The following is a 26786-nucleotide window of genomic DNA, read 5'->3' as shown; positions in this document are numbered from 1 at the left end:
GAACAGTTGGAGGCCACGGAAGGAGAGTTGAATGGCATTGAAGCTCGTCTGGAGGTTAGTTAACACAGTGTTCAAAGAGGGGCCAGAAGTATACAGAATGGTGTCGTCTGCGTAGAGGTGGATCAGAGAATCACCCGCAGCAAGAGCGACATCATTGATATACAGAGAAGAGAGTCGGCCCGAGAATTGAACCCTGTGGCACCCCCATAGAGACTGTCAGAGGTCCGGACAACAGGCCCTCTGATTTGACACACTGAACTCTATCAGAGAAGTAGTTGGTAAACCAGGCGAGGCAATCATTTGAGAAACCAAGGCTGTCGAGTCTGCCAATAAGAATGTGGTGATTGACAGAGTCGAAGTGGCTTCCGCCTGACAACTCTACCATAAAGGCCTGATTGGTGGAGTGCTGCAGAGATGGTTGTCCTTCTGGAAGGTTCTCCCATCTCCACAGAGGAACTCTAGAACTCTGTCAGAGTGACCTTCAGGTTCTTGGTCACCTCCCTGACCAAGGCCTTTCTCCCCTGATTGCTCAGTTTGACCGGGCGGCCAGCTCTAGGAAGAGTCTTGGTGGTTCCAAACTTCTTCCGTTTAAGAATGATGGAGGCCACTGTGTGCTTGGGGACCTTCAATGATTCAAACATTTTTTGCTACCCTTCCCCAGATCTGTGCCTTCGACACAATCCTGTCACAGGGCTCTACGGACAATTCCTTCGACCTCACGGCTTGGTTTTTGCTCTGACATGCACTATCAACTGTGGACCTTTTATAGACAGGTGTGTGCCTTTCCAAATCATGTCCAATCAATTGACTTTACCACAGGTGGACTCCAATCAAATTGTAGAAACATTTCAAGGATGTTCAATGGAAAGAGGATGTACCTGAGCTCAACTTCACGTTTCATAGCAAAGTCTCATAGTACTTATGTAAATAAGGTATTTCAGTTGTTTATTTTTAATACATTTGCAAACATTTCTAAAAACCTGTTTTCACTTTGTCATTATTTATTTTTGATTTAATCCATTTTAGAATAAGGCTGTAACGTAATAAAATGCGGAAAAAGTTAAGGGGTCTGAATACTTCCCGAATGCACTGTAGATTTGAGTTAAGGAGGAGGACTTAGGACAACCTTGCCTAACCAATCACTGTCTCAGTTTTTATTAGTCACCCAACTTCTTACAGTTTCTATAAATAAAGGTATATCCATAGCTGGTAAAGAAATTATTATAAGCCAGCTGGCTGACGATGCTACACTTTTTCTGAAAGAAGCTTGTCTAAGCTAGAAGCTAGTATTCCCATATCGATCAATGTGATAGACCAGATGCTTTGGGAAAGGATTCTATGTCTTTAACATTAATAAATGTGAACTCATGGCTGTCAAAGACTGTAACACCCTCATATTATGGTATTCCTGGGAAGGAAGAACTTACATATTTAGGCATAACCATTACTAAGGATCAGCAGTCTAGAGACTTCCTACATTTTAACCCTGTTATTCTAAAAACTCAGAAGACACTATATCAATGGCTATAGCAGGACTTATCTTTAAAAGGAAGAGATGTAATAATCAAGTCTGAGGGTATCTCTAGAATAACATCCGCTGCTCTATCTTTATATTTTGACAGTAAAAAAAGCAGAGACAGACCAGATGCTTTTCAACTTTCTGTGGAGAAACCGTACTCATTACATTAGGAAAACTGTTGTTATGAACAGTTATGATTGGTGGGCTGAATGTTCTGAACTTTCCTACCTTAAATAATACATTTAAGATCAATAAAACAATTTCTAAGAAGAACCACTTCTATGTGGAACTTTATTCCTCATCACGTCTTCTTTGGGTGGTATACAGAAGATAGCACTATTTGTTAAGTCCGTATTAAGACTCAGAGTTACCTCTGCTACAGAGGATAAGTTCATTAGATTTAAATGCCAGGACAAATAAATACTTCACAGAGTTCAAGTAACAGACACAACATCAACTGTTCAGAGGAGACTGCGTAAATCAGGCCTTCATGATCGAATTGATGCAAAGAAACCACTACTAAAGGACACCAATTTAGAAGAAAAGACTTGCTTGGGCCAAGAAACACGAGCAATGGACAATAGACTGGTGGAAATCTGTCCTTTGGTCTGATGAGTCCAAATTTGAGATTTTTAGTTCCAACCGTCGTGTCTTTGTGAGACGCAGAGTAGGTGAACGGATGATATCCGCATGTGTGGTTACCACCGTGAAGAATGGAGGAGGAGGTGTGATGGTACAGGGGTGCTTTGCTGGTGACACAGTCTGTGATTTATTTAGAATTCAAGGAACACTTAACCAGTATGGCTACCAAAGCATTCTGCAGAGATATGTTATCCTATCTGGTTTAAACTTAGTGGGACTATCATTTGTTTTTAAAACAGGACAATGACTCAAAACACACCTCCAGGCTGTGTAAGGGCTATTTGACCAAGAGGGAGAGTAATGGAGTACTGCATCAGATGACCTGGCCTCCACAATCTCCCGACCTCAACCCAATGGAGATGGTTTAGGATAAATTGGACTGCAGAGTGAAAGAAAAGCAGCCAACAAGTGCTCAGAATATGTTCAAATTCCTTCAAGACTGTTGGGAAAGCATTCCAGGGAGACAGGACAGACAGCTGATGGTCCTCGCAGTGGCAGACCACGTATAACAACACCTGCACAGGATCGGTACATCCGAACATCACCCCGTGGGACAGGTACAGGATGGCAACAACAACTGCCCGAGTTACGCCAGGGAAGCACAATCCCTCCATCAGTGCTCAGACTGTCTGCAATAGGCTGAGAGAGGCTGGACTGAGGGCTTGTAGGCCTGTTGTAAGGCAGGTCCTCAACAGAACACCGGCAACAACGTTGCCTATGGGCACAAACCCACCGTCGCTGGACCAGACAGAACTGGCAAAAGTGCTCTTCACTGACGAGACGCGGTTTTGTCTCACCAGGGGTGATGGTCAGATTCGCATTTATCGTCGAAAGAATGAGCGTTACACCGAGGCCTGTACTCTGGAGCGGGATCGATTTGGAGGTGGAGGGTCCGTCATGGTCTGGGGCGTTGTGTCACAGCATCATCGGACTGAACTTGTTGTCATTGCAGGCAATCTCAACGCTGTGAGTTACAGGGAAGACATCCTCCTCCCTCATGTGGTATCCTTCCTGCAGGCTCATCCTGACAAGACCCTCCAGCATGACAATGCCACCAGCCATACTGCTCGTTCTGTGCGTGATTTCCTGCAAGACAGGAATGTCAGTGTTCTGCCATGACCATTGAAGAGCCCGGATCTCAATCCCATTTGAGCACGTCTGGGACCTGTTGGATCGGAGGGTGAGGGCTAAGGCCTTCCCCTCAGAAATGTCTGGGAACTTGCAGGTGCCTTGGTGGAAGAGTGGGGTAACATCTCACAACAAGAACTGGCAAATCTGGTACAATCCATGAGGAGGAGATGCACTGCAGTACTTAAAACCTGTTAGGGCTAGGGGGCAGTATTTGCACGGCTGGATAAAAAAAATGTACCCGATTTAATCCTACCCAGTAACTAGAATATGCATATACTTATTATATATGGATAGAAAACACTCTAAAGTTTCTAAAACTGTTTGAATGGTGTCTGTGAGTATAACAGAACTCATTTGGCAGGCAAAACCCTGAGACATTTTCTGACAGGAAGTGGATACCTGATGTGTTGTATTACCTTTAAACCTATCCCATTGAAAAACACAGGGGCTGAGGAATATTTTGGCACTTCCTATTGCTTCCACTAGATGTCACCAGCCTTTACAAAGTGTTTTGAGTCTTCTGGAGGGAGATCTGACCGAACAAGAGCCATGGAACGATGATGGCCCATTAGACACCTGGCGCGCGAGTTGATGTTGGGTACCCTCGTTCCAATACGTTATAAAAGAGTGTGCATTCGTCCACCTTGAATATTATTCATGTTCTGGTTAAAAAGGCCCTAATGATTTATGCTATACAACATTTGACATGTTTGAACGAACGTAAATATATTTTTTCCCCTCGTTCATGAAGTGAAGTCCGGCGGGCTTAGATCATGTGCTAACAAGACGGAGATTTTTGAACATAAATGATGAGCTTTTTTGAACAAAACTACATTCGTTATGGACCTGTGATACCTGGAAGTGACATCTGATGAAGAGAATCAAAGGTAATGGATTATTTACATAGTATTTTCGATTTTAGATCTCCCCAACATGACGTCTAGTCTGTATCGCAACGCGTATTTTTCTGGGCGCAGTGCTCAGATTATTGCAAAGTGTGATTTCCCAGTAAGGTTATTTTTAAATCTGGCAAGTTGATTGCGTTCAAGAGATGTAAATCTATAATTCTTTAAATGACAATATAATATTTTACCAATGTTTTCTAATTTGAATTATTTAATTTGTGGTGCTGACTTGACTGCCGGTTATTGGAGGGAAACGATTTCCTCAACATCAATGCCATAGTAAAACGCTGTTTTTGGATATAAATATGAACTTGATAGAACTAAAAATGCATGCATTGTCTAACATAATGTCCTAGGAGTGTCATCTGATGGAGATTGTAAAAGGTTAGTGCATCATTTTAGCTGGTTTTATGGTTTTGGTGACCCTGTCTTTGAATTGACAAAACATTACACACAACTCTTGTAAATGCACTGTCCTAACATACTCTAAATTTATGCTTTCGCCGTAAAACCTTTTTGAAATCGTAAAACGTGGTTAGATTAAGGAGATGTTTATCTTTCAAAGGGTGTAAAATAGTTGTATGTTTGAAAAATTTGAATTTTGACATTTATTTGGATTCAAATTTGCCGCTCTTGAAATGCACCTGCTGTTGATGGAGTGCACCACGGGTGGGACGCTTGCATCCCACCTAGCCCATAGAGGTTAATGCAGCTGTTGGCCACACCAGATACTGACTGTTACTTTTGATTTTGACCCCCCCTTTGTTCAGTGACACATTATTCCATTTCTGTTAGTCACATGTCTGTGGAACTTGTTCAGTTTATGTCTCAGTTGTTGAATATTTACACATGTTACGTTTGCTGAAAATAAACACAGTTGACAGTGACAGGACGTTTCTTTTTTTTGCTCAGTTTATTAACACCACTAACAAATATTCATAACAAATGTGTTGTGAGTGGGTATTTGCAAACCATATGGCAAAAACAAACAAAAATGGCCAGGCCAGTTCCCTTTACTGCATCCCTTACAGCCCAATATAGCCCAGCAAGCACGACTCACTTTCACCAGCGGACTAAAAACATGGCATTAGTAGTCTATCCAAAAACCATTAATAACTAATAACATATGTCCATTCAAATTATTAAAAGGCATTGTCTTCATTGTAGTCTGCCCAAACAATATTACTCTATATTATTAAGAGCAACCTCTGCTTCACACTTATTAAACGACCATGACTTTGAAATTAACATGCGCCAAATAAATTCCATTCGTCAATTCATAAGGGAAAAAATACATCTTGATGGGAGCTAATAGTTCACAATGATAGAGCCTCTTTCTGTCCACAACATTTAACAAAAACAGAATACATTTTCTCATGCAACATATTTCAATTACTTTACGACATCACATTAGCTCCGCAAAGATAATTTGTTTGATGGAAACCCTAATTTGGCTTTGTAGGACGTATAAGTTACGTCAAGATTCCATCTTAATTCACTGTAATACCCTGACTACACCGCTCGCGTCACATGCAAAATAAATTTAGAAATCTATATTATTCAATTATTGCACCCACACTTCTCACGCGCGCCAAATGAGCGTCTGCGTTGCCAAGGGTTAAAATAGAAGTCAGTTCTATTTGTGACACAGATCGCACTGCAAGACCTGCCTCTCCCATCTCCTCATTGGTTTATAGAAGCAGGTACCCATGTACCATCTCCTCATTGGTTATACCCACGTTGGTGACTGAAAGACGAATGAGTTCGGTGGCGGTAATGCACCTAATTTATGAAAGTCCCTGTCCCGCAGGTGTGATGTTCGGATGTACCGATCCTGTGCAGGTGTCGTTACACGTGGTCTGCCACTGCGAGGACCATCAGCTGTCCGTCCTGTCTCCCTGTAGCGCTGTCTTAAGCTTCTCATAGTACGGGCATTGCAATTTATTGCCCTGGCCACATCTGCAGTCCTCATGCCTCCTTGCAGAGTGCCTGAGGCACGTTCACCCAGATGAGCAGGGACCCTGGGCATCTTTCTTTTGGTGTTTTTCAGAGTCAGTAGAAAGGCCTCTTTAGTGTCCTAAGTTTTCATAACTGTGACCTTAATTGCCTACCGTCTGTAAGCTGTTAGTGTCTTAATGATCGTTCCACAGGTGCATGTTCATTAATTGTTTATGGTTCATTGAACAAGCATGGGAAACATTGTTTAAACCCTTTACAATGAAGATCTGTGAAGTTATTTGGATTTTTATGAATTATCTTTGAAAGACAGGGTCCTGAAAAAGGGACGTTTCTTTTTTTGCTGAGTTTAGTATCAACAGGAACTGAAAGTATAGTTTCAACAAACAGGCATATGACTTTTGTACAGTTGACCTCTTCATCCACTTACAAAGTGTCTACCACTGATTCTTAATCTCAAACTAATGCAAAACATGAATCATTGTACTTTTGTAATTACAGGTGTTCCTATAATGTACAGATATTATAAAATTCCTTTCAGCTTATTTTCTTGCTGCTAGCTCATGATAGAAATGCTGTTCTTTATTTGTATCCATTTTTTGTGAATGTATATAGTAATTTCTCTAATACATTTTCTCCTTTCTGTATCTGTTACAGTTTTACAAACAAAATATATTCTACTAAAGATTCTTAACGGTACCAGTGTCTCCCTGATTCTTTATTGGAAGAGTGTACGCTGTCTGCCAAGCTTTGTAGCTTACACATTGTGAGGGCAGAACACATAGTTTATTAATAGTATGACTGTCTGTAGAGCATCTACAGATGAAAAATCCGGACTATCCAAATAAATGTGACCCAGTGTATCAATGAAAATAGTTTTATGAATCGAATATACACTTAACCCATTCCAGCAGTGCATTGTAAACTACACCATAACTTTCAATTGTGGCTCGTTCCATTGTGCTACATGAGTTCTCCATATAGGCGAATGAATGGCTTGCTCCGTTTCAAGCATTATTTCAAGCCATAGCTTTTTTTTTTATAGCTTTTAGTACCCTATCATAATAATATAAATCATACCAACCTTTAAAGGTTTTATTTACAACCTCTGGGGTATCACGTGCTGGGCAAAGTGGTATAGAACAGTCTGACATTAAATATAACCCCTAACTTGAGTTCACTGTCGGCAGCTATTTCCAGTGTGAAATGCTCAGTCTGAAGCCAATCCGCTATGGGTTTCAGAGCCCTATCATAATTATACAAATCTGTAACGGCTGTCTGAAGAGAGAGTGGACCAAAACGCAGCGGAGTTAGTGTTCATCATATTTAATATTTAAACGGACACCGTGAACACTATACAAAAACAAGAAAAGAGAAAACCAACAGTCCTGTCAGGTGCAAACACTAACAGAAACAATGACCCACAAAACCCAAAGGAAAAACATGCTCCTTATGTGTGACTCCCAATCAGCAACAACGAGCTTCAGCTGTGCCTGATTGGGAGCCACACACGGCCCCAAAAAAAGAAATACAAAAACATAGAAAAAGGAACATAGAACGCCCACCCAATGTAACACCCTGGCCTAACCAAAATAAAGAACAAAAAACCCCTCTCTCTGGCCAGGGCGTTACAAAATCATACCAACCTTTAAAGGTTTTATTTACAAACTCTGGGGTATCACGTGCTGGGCAAAGTGGTATAGAACAGTCTGACATTAAATATAACCCCTAACTTGAGTTCACTGTCGGCAGCTATTTCCAGTGTGAAATGCTCAGTCTGAAGCCAATCCGCTAGGGGTTTCAGAGCCCTATCATAATAATACAAATCATACCAACCTCTGGGGTATCAAGTGTTGGGCAAAGTGGTATAGAACAGTCCTTACCCATATGATGTGGATCATTGTCATGTTATTTGATATACTGTATACGCTTCAGTAAAAATGAACACCATGGTTGCAATAAAACTTTAAAAAGGTAGTTTATAAATGTGAAGAATGTGTTTGTTTTGGGTCCACGACGGTAAGTTAACCAGCCTTATGTAAATTAGACACGAGGATTTTCTTTTGAATAACTGGTCAGGGCATAGCACTTTCCATTCAGCTTCAGACAACTTTGATGTAAGGCTTGTAGTGACAACTTCTCTCCATCACGCCCAACCAGTGCAGTTCAGTGTTGCTTATCCAATGTTCACTAGATCTATCAATGTAATTCCACCCAACACAATGTTGAATAACACTTTTTATTAAAAAACAATTCATTGTGGCTAAGTAATAATGAAGTTCATTGTCTGGAAGAAAATAAATACAGAGTAATAAATTGTAAGGTATTTGTTCTTCATAATCAAAGACAAAATATAGGTTGACTTGTTGGCTACATTCACAATACATTTGGAATAAATACCGTCAAACATGTGTTTTTAATACAGTGTCTGCACTGAAACACCTCATTCATTACGTAGTGTGGTAAATGAGTTTCCACACATTTACCCAATATCGAATTCTGAACTGACTCTTTCTACACCAGCAAAGATTCTGGTCATTGACTACAATTACTCTTTTACTCATGCAGTACACATTTGCTGTGCAAAGTCAAGTGCAGTGCACTGTTGTTTATCTGGAATTGAGTATTGAACTAAGCCAAGCATCATTCATAACATCCAAAACATACACACTGTAACTACATAACATAACACTGAGTTTATAAAACATTAAGAACACTTCCCTAACATTGAGTTGCACCCCGCCCCCCCTTTTGCCCTCAGAACAGCCTCAATTCGTCAGGGCATGGTGTCGAAAGCATTCCACAGGGATGCTGGCCCATGTTGACTCAAAAACTTTCCACAATTGTCTGGATGTCCTTTGGGTGGTGGGCCATTCTTGATACACACAGGAAACATTTGAGCGTGAAAAACCCAGCAGCGTTGCAGTTCCTGACAGAAACCAGTGCGCCTGGCACCTACTACCATACCCCATTTAAAGGCACTTAAATCATTTGTCTTGTTCATTCACCCTCTGAATGGCACACATACACAATCCATGTCTCAATTGTCTCAAGGCTTAAAAATCCTTCTTTAACCTGTCTCCTCCCCTTCATCTCAACTGATTGAAGTGGATTTACAAGTGACATCAATAAGGAATCATAGCTTTCACCTGGATTCACCTATGTCGTGGAAAGAGCCGGTGTCCTTAATGTTTATCATACTCTGTGTACATACATATATTATTACCAACCTCTAGGGAATTAGACACAGGTCCTGGTGCAGCCCAACCTTCAGATCCAGCCTCAGCCCAACATCCACCCTCAGCCCAACCTCCTGCCTCAGCCCAACCTCCTGCGTCAGCCCAATCTCCTGCCTCAGCCCAACATCCACCCTCAGCCCAACCTCCTGCCTCAGCCCAACCTCCACCCTCAGCCCAACCTCCTGCCTCAGCCCAACCTCCATCCTCAGCCCAACCTCCACCCCCCCAAACTCCTGCCTCAGCCCAACCTCCATCCTCAGCCCAACCTCCACCCCCCAAACTCCTGCCTCAGCCCAAACTCCTGCCTCAGCCCAACCTCCTGCCTCAGCCCAACCTCCAGCTACAGCGTCAGCCCAACCTCCACCCTCAGCCCAACCTCCACCCTCAGCCCAACCTCCACACTCAGCCCAACCACCTGCCTCAGCCCAACCTCCTGCCTCAGCCCAACCTCCACCCTCAGCCCAACCTCCACCCTCAGCCCAACCTCCTGCCTCAGCCCAACCTCCAGCTCCAGCCCCAGCCCAACCTCCTGCCTCAGCCCAACCTCCTGCCTCAGCCCAACCTCCAGCTCCAGGCTCAGCCCAACCTCCTGCCTCAGCCCAACCTCCTGCCTCAGCCCACCTCCTGCCTCAGCCCAACCTCCACCCTCAGCCCAACCTCCACCCTCAGCCCAACCTCCTGCCTCAGCCCAACCTCCATCCTCAGCCCACCTCCAGCCTCAGCCCAACCTTCAGCTCCAGCCAATCAGCCCAACCTCCACCCTCAGCCCAACCTCCTGCCTCAGCCCAACCTCCTGCCTCAGCCCAACCTCCACCCTCAGCCCAACCTCCTGTCTCAGCCCAACCTCCATTCTCAGCCCACCCCCCTCAGCCTCAGCCCAACCTCCTCAGCCCAACCTCCATCCTCAGCCCAACCTCCATCCTCAGCCACCTCCAGCCTCAGCCCAACCTTCAGCTCCAGTCTCAGCCCAACCTCCACCCTCAGCCCAACCTTCTGCCTCAGCCCAACCTCCATCCTCAGCCCAACCTCCAGCCTCAGCCCAACCTCCAGCCTCAGCCCAACCTCCAGCCTCAGCCCAATCTCCATCTCCAGCTTCAGCCCAACCTCCAGCTCCAGCCTCAGCCCAACCTCCAGCTCCAGCCTCAGCCCAACCTCCAGCTCCAGCCTCAGCCCAACCTCCAGCCTCAGCCCAACCTCCAGCCTCAGCCCAACCTCCTGCCTCAGCCCAACCTCCTGCGTCAGCCCAACCTCCATCCTCAGCCCAACCTCCTGCCTCAGCCCAATCTCCATCTCCAGCTTCAGCCCAACCTCCAGCTCCAGCCTCAGCCCAACCTCCAGCTCCAGCCTCAGCCCAACCTCCAGCTCCAGCCCAACCTCCAGCCCAACCTCCAGCTCCAGCCTCAGCCCAACCTCCAGCTCCAGCCTCAGCCCAACCTCCAGCTCCAGCCTCAGCCCAACCTCTAGCCTCAGCCCAACCTCCTGCCTCAGCCCAACCTCCTGCGTCAGCCCAACCTCCTGCCTCAGCCCAACCTCCACCCTCAGCCCAACCTCCTGCCTCAGCCCAACCTCCACCCTCAGCCCAACCTCCACCCTCAGCCCAACCTCCTGCCTCAGCCCAACCTCCACCCCCCCAAACTCCTGCCTCAGCCCAACCTCCATCCTCAGCCCAACCTCCTGCCTCAGCCCAAACTCCTGCCTCAGCCCAACCTCCTGCCTCAGCCCAACCTCCAGCTACAGCGTCAGCCCAACCTCCACCCTCAGCCCAACCTCCACCCTCAGCCCAACCTCCACACTCAGCCCAACCACCTGCCTCAGCCCAACCTCCTGCATCAGCCCAACCTCCATCCTCAGCCCAACCTCCACCCTCAGCCCAACCTCCTTCCTCAGCCCAACCTCCAGCTCCAGCCCCAGCCCAACCTCCTGCCTCAGCCCAACCTCCAGCTCCAGGCTCAGCCCAACCTCCTGCCTCAGCCCAACCTCCTGCCTCAGCCCAACCTCCATCCTCAGCCCAACCTCCACCCTCAGCCCAACCTCCACCCTCAGCCCAACCTCCATCCTCAGCCCACCTCCAGCCTCAGCCCAACCTTCAGCTCCAGCCTCAGCCCAACCTCCACCCTCAGCCCAACCTCCTGCCTCAGCCCAACCTCCTGCCTCAGCCCAACCTCCTGCCTCAGCCCAACCTCCACCCTCAGCCCAAGCTCCTGTCTCAGCCCAACCTCCATTCTCAGCCCAACCTCCACCCTCAGCCCAACCTCCACCCTCAGCCCAACCTCCTGCCTCAGCCCAACCTCCATCCTCAGCCCAACCTCCATCCTCAGCCACCTCCAGCCTCAGCCCAACCTTCAGCTCCAGTCTCAGCCCAACCTCCACCCTCAGCCCAACCTTCTGCCTCAGCCCAACCTCCTGCCTCAGCCCAACCTCCATCCTCAGCCCAACCTCCACCCTCAGCCCAACCTCCAGCCTCAGCCCAACCTCCAGCCTCAGCCCAACCTCCAGCTCCAGCCTCAGCCCAACCTCCAGCTCCAGCCCAACCTCCAGCTCCAGCCTCAGCCCAACCTCCAGCTCCAGCCTCAGCCCAACCTCCAGCCTTCCAGCCCAACCTCCAGCCCAACCTCCAGCTCCAGCCTCAGCCCAACCTCCAGCTCCAGCCTCAGCCCAACCTCCAGCCCCAGCCTCAGCCCAACCTCCAGCTCCAGCCTCAGCCCAACCTCCAGCTCCAGCCTCAGCCCAACCTCCAGCTCCAGCCTCAGCCCAACCTCCAGCTCCAGCTTCAGCCCAACCTCCAGCTCCAGCCCAACCTCCAGCTCCAGCTCCAGCCCAACCTCCAGTCTCAGCCCAACCTCTAGCTCCAGCCTCAGCCCAACCTCCAGCTCCAGTCTCAGCCCAACCTCCAGCCTCAGCCCAACCTCCAGCTCCAGCCCAACCTCCAGCTCTGACTCAGCCCAACCTCCAGCTCCAGCCCAACCTCCTGCCTCAGCCCAACCTCCAGCTCCAGCCTCAGGCCAACCTCCAGCTCCAGCCTCAGCCCAACCTCCAGCTCCATCCTCAGCCCAACCTCCAGCTCCAGCCTCAGCCTAACCTAATGTCTGTTTTTTTCATGTACTTTTGCTGTTCTATATTATTTTGTCTCTTGGAATTCAAGAGTCACTGCAATTCACACTGGGCCTTAAAATGTTCTACTTGTCTACTAATAAATTCAAACTAAAACTTTGTGCGAGTTTTTGCCTATCATGCTGTACCAAAAGAAATTACCACCAACTCTGATTGTGTGGCAATAAAGAGTCTTGCTGTGACCAGTGTAACAGACCAATCTAAAGACACTACACACAGATGAGATGGGAGACCACGACCAGTCCATCACATTATTCCTTTTGATCTGGGTCGGCCATCGGGCAACGATGGCCGACCTAGATGACCTAGTACTCAGGGACTAACTGAACTTGTCCTATAAGAAAGGCTTGTTTTTAGTTTTCCATTGAAAAGGGGAATTCTGCTACGGTCCACACCAATAAATACAACCTAGTACTCACATAGGTTACAACAGATCTATCTAACGCTCTTCCTGGAGATCTACCGTCCTGTGGGTATTCAGTCCAACCCTAACCTAACATTCCTGATTCAGCTAGTTGAGGGTCATGTTCCAGGCCCCGACCAAATTGCAGATAATGCATTGCATTAACCAATAGTTGCATAGCACGTCATTTGCATGTCAGGTCATCAACTGTGCAGTCGGGCATTAGATTGCTATACCGCTCCGCTATATCATATGGGTGCCATTCCTGCCTGACTACATTGCAAACGCCTGTCAGATCTCACAAAGCTTGGATAGGTGTTTAACATATCAGCTAACCACATCCTATGATATAGGAATGTAATGCCCGACAGTAGATGACATGGAGCACAACCATCAGTTGATAAAATGCAACGTCTTCAAGGTAATCAGGCAGGAACACCACCAGCATGTGGTTATATGTTAAACACTAGCCTCGCGTGGCCATCCTTCCAAATCTTGTCTTGGAAGTCTGGGGAAATTCAGTATAGGACTCTGGGTTTGAATGGGAGTGTAGGTTTTTGCTCAAACCCTTATCTAGCGCTCCTAACTAACTGGTTGATAAGTTGAATCACGTTAGTTATTACTGGGTTTGGAGCGAAAACCTACAGGGTGGTAGCTCAAGGAACAGAGTTGGTCAGCCCTGCAATAGTGATTTGGGATTTGTAAAACAATTCTATAAAAGTAGAAGCCAATAAATAATCAAATAATCTGAACAAATGATGCTAATCTGTTCCGTTAAGTATCCGTTATAATACACCCAGAAGTTATGAAGCAATGAAGACCACTGGAACGCACCCGACCAGCGACGCGCCCGTGGGCTTGCAAAGCAAGCGTACGTAGCCTTGCAATGAACGCACCTGTGTAGACCTGCAACCTGGAACGGGCCCGATGGCTAGCAACGGGACCACGGGCTAGCAATGCCAGTAAAGCTAGCCAGCTGTGCCAATGCAATGCTCACTTATTATTTATCAATTACCATTTTGCTTCCTATGGCGGGCAAGGGAGGTCTGGGTGTCGGCATGCTGGAAATGTGATCTCGCGTTATTGTGTCATTGTTAGTACAGTACATCTACACCACGATATGAAACGTTGATTTGAACCTTCTGACCAACTTGTGGGTCAGGCGGCGCCCCACTGTCTGATTCATATCGCTTGATTTCTAATAATAGTTGACAATTATATCGGCAGATTGCAATTGTATCGCGTGCACCGACAGAGGTGCAACCGATGAATATGCTTTAGACAAAATACAAGTATGCATATTGGAACATAAACAATATTTCCTCAGTTTGCCACTTGAAATTACAATTTGGAGGGTCGTTCTGGTGAAACTTCACAGTCAGAACTACGAACTTCCGATAACTCCGACAGCACATGAACGCCCCAAATATCTCACCTGGACAGGTTAAATAAAGGACACATTTGAAAAACGAACACCATTAATTTGTCTACCCTACTGCCTCTTTAATTAACAAAAGGGCTCGAGAGTGCATAGATGATCTAAATAGCATCATCAAAGTATATACCAAACAAATAAATATATATTTTTTGGTATATAGACATAGAACAAAAAAGAGCAACTTGGCACGCGCAAACTTTGGAGCGCAGCGCGTGGACATTGTCTAGTCTACGCATGGGTGGACATCAGAAACGAGAAGGCACAACACCACGTGTGACAGCCAAAGACAGGTACATTCACATTTAGCACGAAATGACAGGAGAAGGAATTATGTTTTCATTGGAAAAATTCACGTATTTCAAGTTTACACTATAAATGGCTTATATTTCAATTAGTGTTTATGCAGCCTTTGTGTTTAGCTACAAAATAATCGGCTAGCGTCTCGCTGAGTTAGCCAGTTCATTTCGTTACTAGTTAACGTTACAGTAGATGGCTAAATAGTTAATTTACTAGCAAGTTAACTAGTGATTAGATAGTTAGACTAATTGAAGAGTTGTCTTCCAATGATATGGCGCAAACTCAAGGTCACTTAACTAGCTAGTTATATTGGGACACATCTTGCTAGCTATATTTCGAAAGCACATTTAACTTGCCACGATGATAGGCTGAGGAAAATAACTACGTTCACCACCAGTTGGCTAGCTAGTAGTCGTTCGTCAAACAACTTGGCTAGCTACATGGTTGCTCGCAAACGAAGTGCCAAATCAAAGTTGTAGTGATTATGGTAATGTTTCAACAACGTAGCTAAGACTGTTTTAATATGCTCTTTGATTTAGGTTTGACAGCATGATCATGAACCGTGGAACTTTCCAAAACATAGTGCAACCCAACATGCCTTTGAGGAGGCCGTCAACCAGCCCAGCAGGTGCCACTGCAACCCCAAGTGCCCCTGGCCCAACGCCAGACCGGCCTCTAGCGAGCTCCAACGTGGATGGTATTTGTATGAATGTGCTATGCAATGTGTCAAATGATAGTTGATTAGTGAAAATGTCATTTTGAAATACAGCTCCTGGATTTATTTAACTGTAATGGCTGCTTGATATTCATAATGGCCATGCAAATCATGGGCAGGTGCCACCACCTGAATATGTTAGCAATAGTGGAAAAATGTGTTTCACCTTTTGCACCAAGTCCCAGCAGCAGCATGGAGAGGCATAATATGGAGAACAAATACTGGAGTCAGTGCTTATCCAACTTGGAAGCCAACAGCTGGGTAAAATGTGCCAATAATGTGTCAAAGTGATCAAGTAAGCAGTATTTGATGAGTCATTTGGACATACCATTCACGCTCTTTGAGCAAGTTAGGCTCTGTGGTTCCTTGGGTTCGGTATTCTTCGATGCAGCATAATCTGAAAGTACATAAGATTTATATATACAGCTCATCTAAAAGGTTATGTGCAATATTTAATTAGAAGATACTACAAACACAATGAGCAAGATGCAAAAAACAAAACAAATGGTTACATTGCCCAAGACATTGCCACAGTGCGGTGACCCTGGAGCAGTGTAGGGGTTAACCTGTTAGGGATGGAGGCAGTATTTTCACGGCCGGATAAATAACGTACCCGATTTAATCTGGTTACTACTCCTGCCCAGAAACTAGAATATGCATATAATTAGTAGATTTGGATAGAACACACTCTACAGTTTCTAAAACTGTTTGAATGGTGTCTGTGAGTATAACAGAACTCATATGGCATGCCAAAACCTGAGAAGATTCCATACAGGAAGTGCCCTGTCTGACAATTTGTTGTCCTTCTGTAGCATCTCTATCGAAAATACATCATCTGTGCTGTAACGTGACATTTTCTAAGGCTTCCATTGGCTCTCAGAAGGCGCCAGAAAGTGTAATGGGGTGTCTGCAGTCTCTGGGTGAAGAACAGCAGGAGAATTTGTTAGAGAATTTGTGGACAGCCTGGGAACAGTGAGACTGGAGATGTGCGTCCACGAGACTACTCCATTTTTTTTCTTTCAGCCTTTGAATGAATACAACGTCGCCCGGTTGGAATATTATCGCTATTTCACGAGAATAATGGCATAAAAATTGGATTTTAAACAGTGTTTGACATGCTTCGAAGTACGGTAATGGAATATTTTGACATTTTTTGTCACGAAATGCGCTCGCGCGTCACCCTTCGGGTAGTGACCTGAACGCACGAACAAAACGGAGCTGTTTGAATGTAACTATGGATTATTTGGAAACAAAACAACATTTGTTGTTGAAGTAGAAGTCCTGGGAGTGCATTCTGATGAAGAACAGCAGAGGTAATCCAATTTTTCTTATAGTAATTCTGAGTTTAGTGAGCACCAAACTTGGTGGGTGTCAAATTAGCTAGCCTGTGATGGCCGGGCTATCTACTCAGAATATAGCAAAATGTGCTTTCGCCGAAAAGCTATTTTAAAATCTGACATAGCGTTTGCATAAAGGAGTTCTGTATCTATAATTCTTAAAATAATTATGTTTTTTGTGAACGTTTATCGTGAGTAATTTAGTAAATTCACCGGAAGTTTGCGGTGGGTATGCTAATTCTGAACATCACATGCTAATGTAAAAAGCTGTTTTTTGATATAAATATGAACTTGATTGAACAAAACATGTATGTATTGTATAACATAATGTCCTAGGAGTGTCATCTGATGAAGACCATCAAAGGTTAGTGCTACATTTAGCTGTGGTTTTGGTTTTTTGTGACATATATGCTTGCTTTGAAAATGGCTGTGTGATTATTTTTGGCAGGGTACTCTCCTGACATAATCTAATGTTTTGCTTTCGCTGTAAAGCCCTTTTGAAATCGGACAATGTGGTTAGATTAACGAGAGTCTCGTCTTTAAAATGGTGTAAAATAGTCATATGTTTGAGAAATTTAAGTAATAGCATTTTTGAGGTATTTGTATTTCGCGCCGCGCTTTACCATTGGATATTGGTGAGGCGTCCTAAAAGGTTAAGATAAGTTTAATGCTAGCTAGCAACTTACCTTGGCTTCTTGCTGCCCTAGCGTAACAGGTAGTCAGCCTGCCACGCAGGCTCCTCATGGTGTGCAATGTAAGGCAGGTGGTTAGAGCTTTGGACTAGTAACCGGAAGGTTGTAAAAACGAATCCCCGAGGTGACGAGGTAAAAATCCGTTGTTCTGCCCCTGAACAAGGCAGTTAACACCCGTTCCTAGGCCGTCATTGAAAATAAGAATGTGTTTTTAATCTTACTTGCCTAGTTAAATAAAGGTGTAAAAAAATATATATAATAATCGGGAAATCGATGTCCAAAAATACCGATTGTTATAACTTGAAATCGGCCCTAATTAATCGGTCGACTTCGAATACCTATATAACGTAGGTACATGGCGTAATAACGCCACATAAAATTTTGCGCTACACGTGCATCACAGCATTCCTAACTTAGCCCACAATGTCTGTTGTGTGGATCGAGCAGTCAACAAGTCGAGCAGTCATTTGTAAGAGTAAGACAATTTCAGCGAGACAACTCAAAGGCGAAATCCATTAACCTCTTATAGAGCCAAGATAATGGAATTCATTGCCTTTGACAATCAACCGTTCTTTGTCGTGGGTGATGTTGTCTTTCGCCGACTGGTCGAGCACCATTACACACTACCAAGTGCGCTATTTTTCAGATGTTGCCCTACCGGAGTTACACAGTAATAGCGTCACTGCTGTTTAGCTTCACGACATGCATACTATGGAATGCCGTTTGGATCTTTGCTTGTCAAAAAAGATACAGTAGCACTGTCAAAGCTGTGCAAACACCGGCCACGTACGATGTGTTTACAATACCGCGTTTGTAATAAAGCATCATTTGTTGGACTTCTGGGGTAGCTAGCTTTAGCTTGGTACCTAGCTAGCACCAATACAACCAGCCTGAAAACAATGACCAGTAGAAACTGCAGTCATTTTCATTATTCTTAGCAATGATTTAGGAATCCTTGTGAGTAGGTATTAGCAAGGTTGCCACTTCTTCGCCTATTGAAATTGAACTTCAATTCATGAAAATAAATAGCTAGCCAGCTACTTAACACTGTTGCCCAAAGCTAACATAAGCAACCAGCTAGCTTCATCTGGCTAGTGAGGCTCGACCGGACCGCGTTGTGAAGCTAGACACAATAAGGATTAGGCACAATAATGGAATTTGCTGTTTGCCTTCAAAATAAAAGTATGCCATTGACAGTGATGTAAATGAATACAAATACTTTTATTTTGAAGGCTAACTTCAAAGTCCACTATTGTGGCTAATCCTTATTGTGGCTAGCTTCACATAGATGGGTCGGACCACTATTAGTCAAATAAGAACTGTCTTAGAAATTAGGCTCATTTTAGATGACACCTAGCTAACTATAGCTACTGAAACAGATGTCAGTTTGCTATGTTTTTGGGGAAGAACATTGTTTGCATCCATAAGGTAGCTAGATTTTTTTTTTATGACCAGCACTGTAGGTGCGTGAGACAACTTTATCAGCATCATAGCATTGGTCTCATTGTGACATATGAAATACGAGTGATAGTGTTATAACTATGTAAAAAAATTATGAACGCGTTAAATTATTACGTGATGTGCAGTCATATTCAGGTCCTGATTGGTCAAATGGCGTTATTTGACAAGTGTGTATTTTGACACGCAAAAACCCAAACAGTGTTCCATAGAAATCCTGGTTGAGAATGAAACGACTGAACAACGAAACAGCACAGCAAGTAAGTGAAAGAAATGGGTTTTGATTGTTTTACTAGTAATGGGGACATGTGTAAAAGCCAACATAGTAACTTTTTGGTCTGTGTGTGTGTGTCTAACCTTTTATTTAACTTAGCAAGTCAGTGAAGAACCAATTCTTATTTCAATGACGGCTACCCCGGCAAACCTGGATGACGCTGGGCCAATTGTCCGCCGCCCTATGGTACGCCCAATCACGTACGGCTGTGAATACAGCGTGGATTCGAATCAGGGATTGTAGTGACGCCTCTTGCACTGAGATGCAGTGCCTTAGACTGCTGTAGGTGTTAAATAGTTAACTGTACTAGAATGCTTAAGGCCGCTAAAATTTTAAATATCAGTTATCGGTATCAGGGTTTTTTTGGCAAGGAAAATATCGGTATCGACCAAAAATGTCATATTGGTGCATCACTACTAGGTAATTTGGTGCCGTTACTGACTGTCTGGTTTCTTTATTTCAACACGTTTCGTCCAATATCTCAAAATAGATTTTTCATATTGTTGACATTTTCATGGCTGATGTAGAACAAAGAGCTGATAAAAAATTAAGTATTAAAATTAAACTGCAATATTATGCAAATGTGGCACTTAAAATACAATTGAGGCAGTATGAAATACATAATTACAGTAAATTAAGACCAATATTTTCAGGTAGATTTGTCATATTAACAAATCTTCATGCTTCATGCAAAACAGTTGGTAACAATTTATGAAATTAGAATGCTCGTTTTATACGAGTTTATGCAAATGCAGTACTGAATATGCAAATTCATATGGGCGGATTGAAAAAAGGAAAACTAATCCGCAAGGGATGAAAGCCTACGTTCTTTACATTACCTTGGAAATAGTATACAACGCAGCGACACAAGGTGGAGCTGAGTCCCTTGGCAGAGTTCATTTTTCCAAGGTAATGTACAGAACAGAGGCGTTTATACCACAGTTGCCAAAGAAAACAATACTCGTATGTATGTATGTATGTATGTATGGATATGTACCTGTTCGAAGGCAGGTCCTCCACGGACATCACCGACAACAACGTTGCCTATGGGCACAAACCCACCGTCGCTGGACCAGACAGGACTGGCAAAAAGTGCTCTTCACTGACGAGTCGCGGTTTTGTCTCACCAGGGGTGATGGTCGGATTCGAGTTTATCGTCGAAGGAATGAGCTTTACACCGAGGCCTGTGCTCTGGAGCGGGATCGATTTGGACGTGGAGGGTCCATCATGGTCTGGGGCGGTATGTCACAGCATCATCGGACTGTGCTTGTTGTCATTGCAGGCAATCTCAACGCTGTGCATTACAGGGAAGACATCCTCCTCCCTCATGTGGTACCCTTCCTGCAGTCTCATCCTGACATGACCCTCCAGCATGACAATGCCACAAGCCATACTGCTCGTTCTGTGCGTGATTTCCTGCAAGACAGGGATGTCAGTGTTCTGCCATGGCCAGCGACGAGCCCGGATCTCAATCCCATTGAGCAAGTCTGGGACCTGTTGTATCGGAGGTTGAGGGCTAGATGTTGACCGATTAATCGCAATGGCCAATTTCAAGTTTTCATAACCATCGGTAATCTGCATTTTTGGACACTGATTGTGGCCGATTTACTTTGCACTCCATGAGGAGACTGCGTGGCAGGTTCACTACCTGTTGCGCGAGTGCTGCAAGAAGCCAAGGTAAGTTGCCAGCTAGCATTAAACTTATCTTATAGAAAACAATCAATCTTAACATAATCACTAGTTAACTACACATGGTTGATATTACTAGTTTATCTAGCTTGTCCTGCGTTGCATATAATAGATGCGGTGCCTGTTAATTTATCATTGAATCACGCCAAACGGGTGATGATTTAACGAGCGCATTTGTGAAAGAACCACTGTCGTTGCACAAATGTGTACCTAACCATAAACATCAGTGCCTTTCTTTAAAATCAATACACAAGTATATGTTTTTAAACCTGCATATTTAGTTAACCTGTTAGGGCTAGGGGGCAGTATTGACACGGCCGGATAAAAAACGTACCCAATTTAATCTGGTTACTACTCCTGCCCAGTAACTAGAATATGCATATAATTATTGGCTTTGGATAGAAAACACCCTAAAGTTTCTAAAACTGTTTGAATGGTGTCTGTGAGTATAACAGAACTCGTATGGCAGGCAAAAACCTGAGAAGATTCCAAACAGGAAGCGCCCTCTCTGACAAGTTGTTGTTCATCTTGGCTCTTTTTATTGAAGACTGAGGATCTTTTCCGTAACGTGACATTTCCTACGGCTCCCATAGGCTCTCAGAACCCGGGAAAAAGCTGAACGATATCGAGGCAGCCTCTGGCTGAAACACATTATCGCGTTTGGCAAGTGGCCGATCAGAGTACTATGGGCTTAGGCGCGTGCCCGAGTCGACCCCATGCTTTATTTTCTTTCGTCTGTTTACCTAAACGCAGATTCCCGGTTGGAATATTATCGCTTTTTTATGAGAAAAATGGCATAAAAATTGATTTTAAACAGCGGTTGACATGCTTCGAAGTACGGTAATGGAATATTTAGAATTTTTTTTGTCACGAATTGCGCCATGCTCGTCACCCTTATTTACCCTTTCGGATAGTGTCTTGAACGCACGAACAAAACGCCGCTATTTGGATATAACAATGGATTATTTTGAACCAAACCAACATTTGTTATTGAAGTAGAAGTCCTGGGAGTGCATTCTGACGAAGACAGCAAAGGTAATAACATTTTTCTTATAGTAAATCTGACTTTGGTGAGTGCTAAACTTGCTGGGTGTGTAAATAGCTAGCCCTGTGATGCCGGGCTATCTACTGAGAATATTGCAAAATGTGCTTTCACCGAAAAGCTATTTTAAAATCGGACATATCGAGTGCATAGAGGAGTTCTGTATCTATAATTCTTAAAGTAATGGTTATGCTTTTTGTGAACGTTTATCGTGAGTAATTTAGTAAATTCACTGGCAGTGTTCGGTGGGAATGCTAGTCACATGCTAATGTAAAAAGCTGGTTTTTGATATAAATATGAACTTGATTGAACAAAACATGCATGTATTGTATAACATAATGTCCTAGGGTTGTCATCTGATGAAGATCATCAAAGGTTAGTGCTACATTTAGCTGTGGTTTTGGTTTTTGTGACATTATATGCTAGCTTGAAAAATGGGTGTCTGATTATTTCTGGCTGGGTACTCTGCTGACATAATCTAATGTTTTGCTTTCGTTGTAAAGCCTTTTTGAAATCGGACAGTGTGGGTAGATTAACGAGAGTCTTGTCTTTAAAATGGTGTAAAATACGTTTTTGCATTTTTGAGGAATTTGAATAACGCGCCACGGGATTACACTGGCTGTTGAGTAGCCCATAGCCCATAGAGGTTAATATTGCCTGCTAACGTGAATTTCTTAACTTCTTTGGGATACCCCCCCCCCTCTCTCAATTTCCGCCTGAAGACATACCCTAATCTAATTGTCTGTAGCACAGGCCCAGAAGCAAGGATATGCATATTCTCGGTATCATTTGAAAGGAAACACTTTGAAGTTTGTGTTAATGTGAATTGAATGTAGGAGAATATAATGCAATAGATCTGGTAGAACAAAAAACAAGTAAATAAACATACGTTATGTTTTTTTTTTATTGTTGTTGTATCATCTTGCAACTGAACAAGAACAGCCAAACATTCAGATATGATGCTGGGGATCATTTCTATGCAGAACATAAGAGGGCAACAGTATCTTCAGGAATGAGTGAGCTACATGACATTGAGCATGTAGTCACCCAGGTGTCCCACACAAGTTGCCCAAATGTGGCCGAATTGGTACAGTGATACATTCTGATGTAAATAACTATATCCAAAATACTAAAATGATATTCTAACACACCCCCCAAAAAAATGTACAAAAAAAATCTAGATTTGAAAAAAATTGAAAATAACAAGGGTAACTATTTATCCACATTCAATGTATAATGTACAATATTGTGAGGACCCTCAGTCCTCTACACAATATTGTGCTGCTGATGCCACGGCCCATAGCAGTCTCTTTCTGCTGTAAAGCAGAGGGTTACTGAACTGGTGGTGCAGGTGATGGGGCATTTCCTGTGACAAAGGGCACAACGTCGCCTCCCCACTGTGCCCTTTTTGCCCTGAGGCACATTCATGCCTGCAGAGATGCATTTGGGCAGGTGAACACCACTGGTTGTAGGAGCAGAAGAGACAGAGGTAGAGGGGACAGCAGTGGAAGCTCCTGGATGAGCAGCTCCCTGAAGGCTAGCTGTGAGATGGGGGGCAGTCCACAGCTCTTAGCCATTTCCTTCTGGAGGATGAAGGAATTCACCATATCAATGTCGATGAAATGATAGAAAAACGTCTTGTACCATTTCATTGTCTTGTGGAGAACATTGTAGTAACCTATCAGCGCGTCTGACAGGTCCACACCTCCCATGCCCTTGTTGTAATCCTTCATAGCTGCAGGAATGGGGACATTTTTGGTGGTCCATGCCCCAGTAGCGCCCTTCACACGCCTGACGACCTGATCTCCACTGAAGGACTTATGGATACTGGAGCACATGACCACCTCTCTGGTATCCATCCACTTCACAAAGAGCAGGCCATCTTGGCGAATCCATCTCATGGTACCCCGCTCAGCCCGCTTAGGCATGTCATTCACCTTGGTTTTCGGAAAGCCCACTGTTGGTCCGAATGGTGCCACAAGCCCACACATCCAGCTTCCTCATGTCTGCGAACAGTGTAGGGCTTGTGTAGAAGTTGTCCACAAAATGTTTGTAGCCCTTCCCCTGCAGTTGAAAATCTAATAACTCCATAACGGAATCATAACTGAGTCCCTTACCGGTCGCAAAACTGCTCTTCCCCTCATAAACAAAAAAATTCCACGTGTATGCACACGCAGAATCAGCCAAAACAAACAGTTTGTAACCCCATTTAGTTGGTTTGTTACGCATGTACTGTTTTAGGCTGATTCTGGCCTTTGAGGCTACCATCCTCTCATCAATGGAAAGGTTCTGGGTGGGCTGAAAATAGGTCTTGCAGGCCTCAACCATACTGTGGTAGAGAGGTTTAATTTTGCAGAGCTTATCAAACCTTGCTTCTTCTCGTTGTCCTCATCAACTTCTGGGTCACTGATATGAAGCGCCCGTGAGAATGTCAAACCTTTTGCATGACATGACAGTGGAGGGGAAAGGCAGTTGATAGAGGGGAGCAGTTTTCCAGTAGTCTTTCAGCTTCACAAAACCCATGTAAATGACCATTGACCGGTAACAAAAAAGATCTGACGTGGAAATGGGCTTCCATCCCTCTTTCTTGCCTGCCTGCTTCTTAGCACCATACTTATTCGTGTTCAACACCAGGGAATCAACAACTGACGAGGTGAAAAACGGCTGAAAAAGAATGGGGCTTTACTTTGAGGTCATGTCCAGCTGAGGTCCTGGTGGCCTTTTCGGTCTGAATGTTGGAGAAGGTGGCTCGACACCCTCCTCCAGCACAGAGTGCCAACGACCCTCCTCTCTGATTGCAGGTTTATCTTTTCCCCACCTCCGCATCTTTGTCACAGACTTCACACCTGGCCGGGTGGGGGTAGGTGTGGAGCCGGAGACAGCAGGGGTCCGCCTGGATGAACCAGCTTCTGTGGGGGATGGGCACCTTGGCAGTGGGGGCTCCCAGTCAGTCGCTGCGACTGTGAAATCAAGACATACACAGACACACACAGATTATATACTGCTCAAAAAAATAAAGGGAACACTTAAACAACACAATATAACTCCAAGTCAATCACACTTCTGTGAAATCAAACTGTCCACTTAGGAAGCAACACTGATTGACAATAAATTTCACATGCTGTTGTGCAAATGGAATAGACAACAGGTGGAAATTATAGGCAATAAGCAAGACACCCCCAATAAAGGAGTGGTTCTGCAGGTAGTAACCACAGACCACTTCTCAGTTCCTATGCTTCCTGGCTGTTTTGGTCACTTTTGAATGCTGGCGGTGCTTTCACTCTAGTGGTAGCATGAGACGGAGTCTACAACCCACACAAGTGGCTCAGGTAGTGCAGCTCATCCAGGATGGCACATCAATGCGAGCTGTGGCAAGGTTTGCTGTGTCTGTCAGCGTAGTGTCCAGAGCATGGAGGCGCTACCAGGAGACAGGCCAGTACATCAGGAGACGTGGAGGAGGCCGTAGGAGGGCAACAACCCAGTAGCAGGACCGCTACCTCCGCCTTTGTGCAAGGAGGAGCAGGAGGAGCACTACCAGAGCCCAGCAAAATGACCTCCAGCAGGCCACAAATGTGCATGTCTGCTCAAAAGGTCAGAAACAGACTACATGAGGGTGGTATGAGGGCCCGACGTCCACAGGTGGGGGTTGTGCTTACAGCCCAACACCGTGCACGACGTTTGGCATTTGCTAGAGAACACCAAGGTTGGCAAATTCGCCACTGGCGCCCTGTGCTCTTCACAGATAAAAGCAGGTTCACACTGAGCACATGTGACAGACGTGACAGAGTCTGGAGACGCCGTGGAGAACGTTCTGCTGCCTGCAACATCCTCCAGCATGACCGGTTTGGCGGTGGGTCAGTCATGGTGTAGGGTGGCATTTCTTTGGGGGGCCGCACAGCCCTCCATGTGCTCGCCAGAGGTAGCCTGACTGCCATTAGGTACCGAGAGGAGATCCTCAGACCCCTTGTGAGACCATATGCTGGTGCGGTTGGCCCTGGGTTCCTCCTAATGCAAGACAATGCTAGACCTCATGTGGCTGGAGTGTGTCAGCAGTTCCTGCAAGAGGAAGGCATTGATGCTATGGACTGGCCCGCCCGTTCCCCAGACCTGAATCCAATTGAGCACATCTGGGTCATCATGTCTCGCTCCATCCACCAACGCCACGTTTCACCACAGACTGTCCAGGAGTTGGCGGATGCTTTAGTCCAGGTCTGGGAGGAGATCCCTCAGGAGACCATCCGCCACCTCATCAGGAGCATGCCCAGGCGTTGTAGGGAGGTCATACAGGCACGTGGAGGCCACACACACTACTGAGCCTCATTTTGACTTGTTTTAAGGACATTACATCAAAGTTGGATCAGCCTGTAGTGTGGTTTTCCACTTTAATTTTGAGTGTGACTCCAAATCCAGACCTCCATGGGTTGATAAATTGGATTTCCATTGATTTATTTTTGTGATTTTGTTGTCAGCACATTCAACTATGTAAAGAAAAAAGTATTTAATAAGATTATTTCTTTCATTCAGATCTAGGATGTGTTGTTTAAGTGTTCCCTTTATTTTTTTGAGCAGTGTATATAGAGGGAACCAAATCACTATGGTGAGGTCTTGTTCCATTCTACTCCAGTCCATGTTTGATCAAATAAATGTTAAAAATATCTAATATATACACACATACATACATACATTCTCTACCCACTATGTAGAGCCATGTGTACTTTACACATTTCATTAATGATTATATTTTATATATGGCAAATAAAATGTAATATCTCCAACAACTCAAGTGAATAATATTTGATATTATTAATTTCAAACAGCATGAGAAGTACTCACCAGTCCAACACTGCATCTTCACCATACTAGAACATCTCCTCGGTTTGCGAGTCAAAACTATTGTCACTATCTGACTCATCTTGTAGTAATTCCGTCTCACTTTCT

General features: G+C 44.6%; 2 protein-coding genes across 7 annotated transcripts in view; both read left to right on the top strand.

The window, feature by feature from the left end:
- LOC123729045 (extensin-like) overlaps window positions 1-13785 on the top strand; it is a 28643-nt gene extending 14858 nt beyond the window's left edge. The window contains exons 2-6 of the mRNA XM_045702877.1: window positions 9398-9905; window positions 9949-10513; window positions 10617-10629; window positions 10881-11875; window positions 13707-13785. Coding sequence (XP_045558833.1) covers window positions 9398-9905; window positions 9949-10513; window positions 10617-10629; window positions 10881-11875; window positions 13707-13785 — 2160 coding nt within the window. The remainder of the gene's footprint in view (window positions 1-9397; window positions 9906-9948; window positions 10514-10616; window positions 10630-10880; window positions 11876-13706) is intronic.
- Window positions 13786-14402: 617 nt separating this feature from the next.
- Window positions 14403-26786, top strand: part of tdrd1 (tudor domain containing 1) — a 99445-nt gene continuing 87061 nt past the window's right edge. For 3 of the 6 annotated variants that reach the window (XM_014157065.2, XM_014157067.2, XM_014157064.2), the window contains exons 1-2: window positions 14404-14634; window positions 15181-15338. In XM_014157065.2, the coding sequence (XP_014012540.2) occupies window positions 14579-14634; window positions 15181-15338 (214 nt within the window). In that variant the 5' untranslated portion in view covers window positions 14404-14578. Of the gene's footprint in view, window positions 14635-15180; window positions 15339-26786 lie in introns of all 6 variants that reach the window. The other 3 variants (XM_014157066.2, XM_014157068.2, XM_014157069.2) reach the window with 2 other exon arrangements.

Source organism: Salmo salar, chromosome ssa19 (assembly GCF_905237065.1).
Source record: "Salmo salar chromosome ssa19, Ssal_v3.1, whole genome shotgun sequence".
Taxonomy (NCBI): domain Eukaryota; kingdom Metazoa; phylum Chordata; class Actinopteri; order Salmoniformes; family Salmonidae; genus Salmo; species Salmo salar.
The sequence above is the reverse complement of the archived record's forward strand: the minus strand, read 5'-3'. Positions and strand labels throughout refer to the sequence as shown.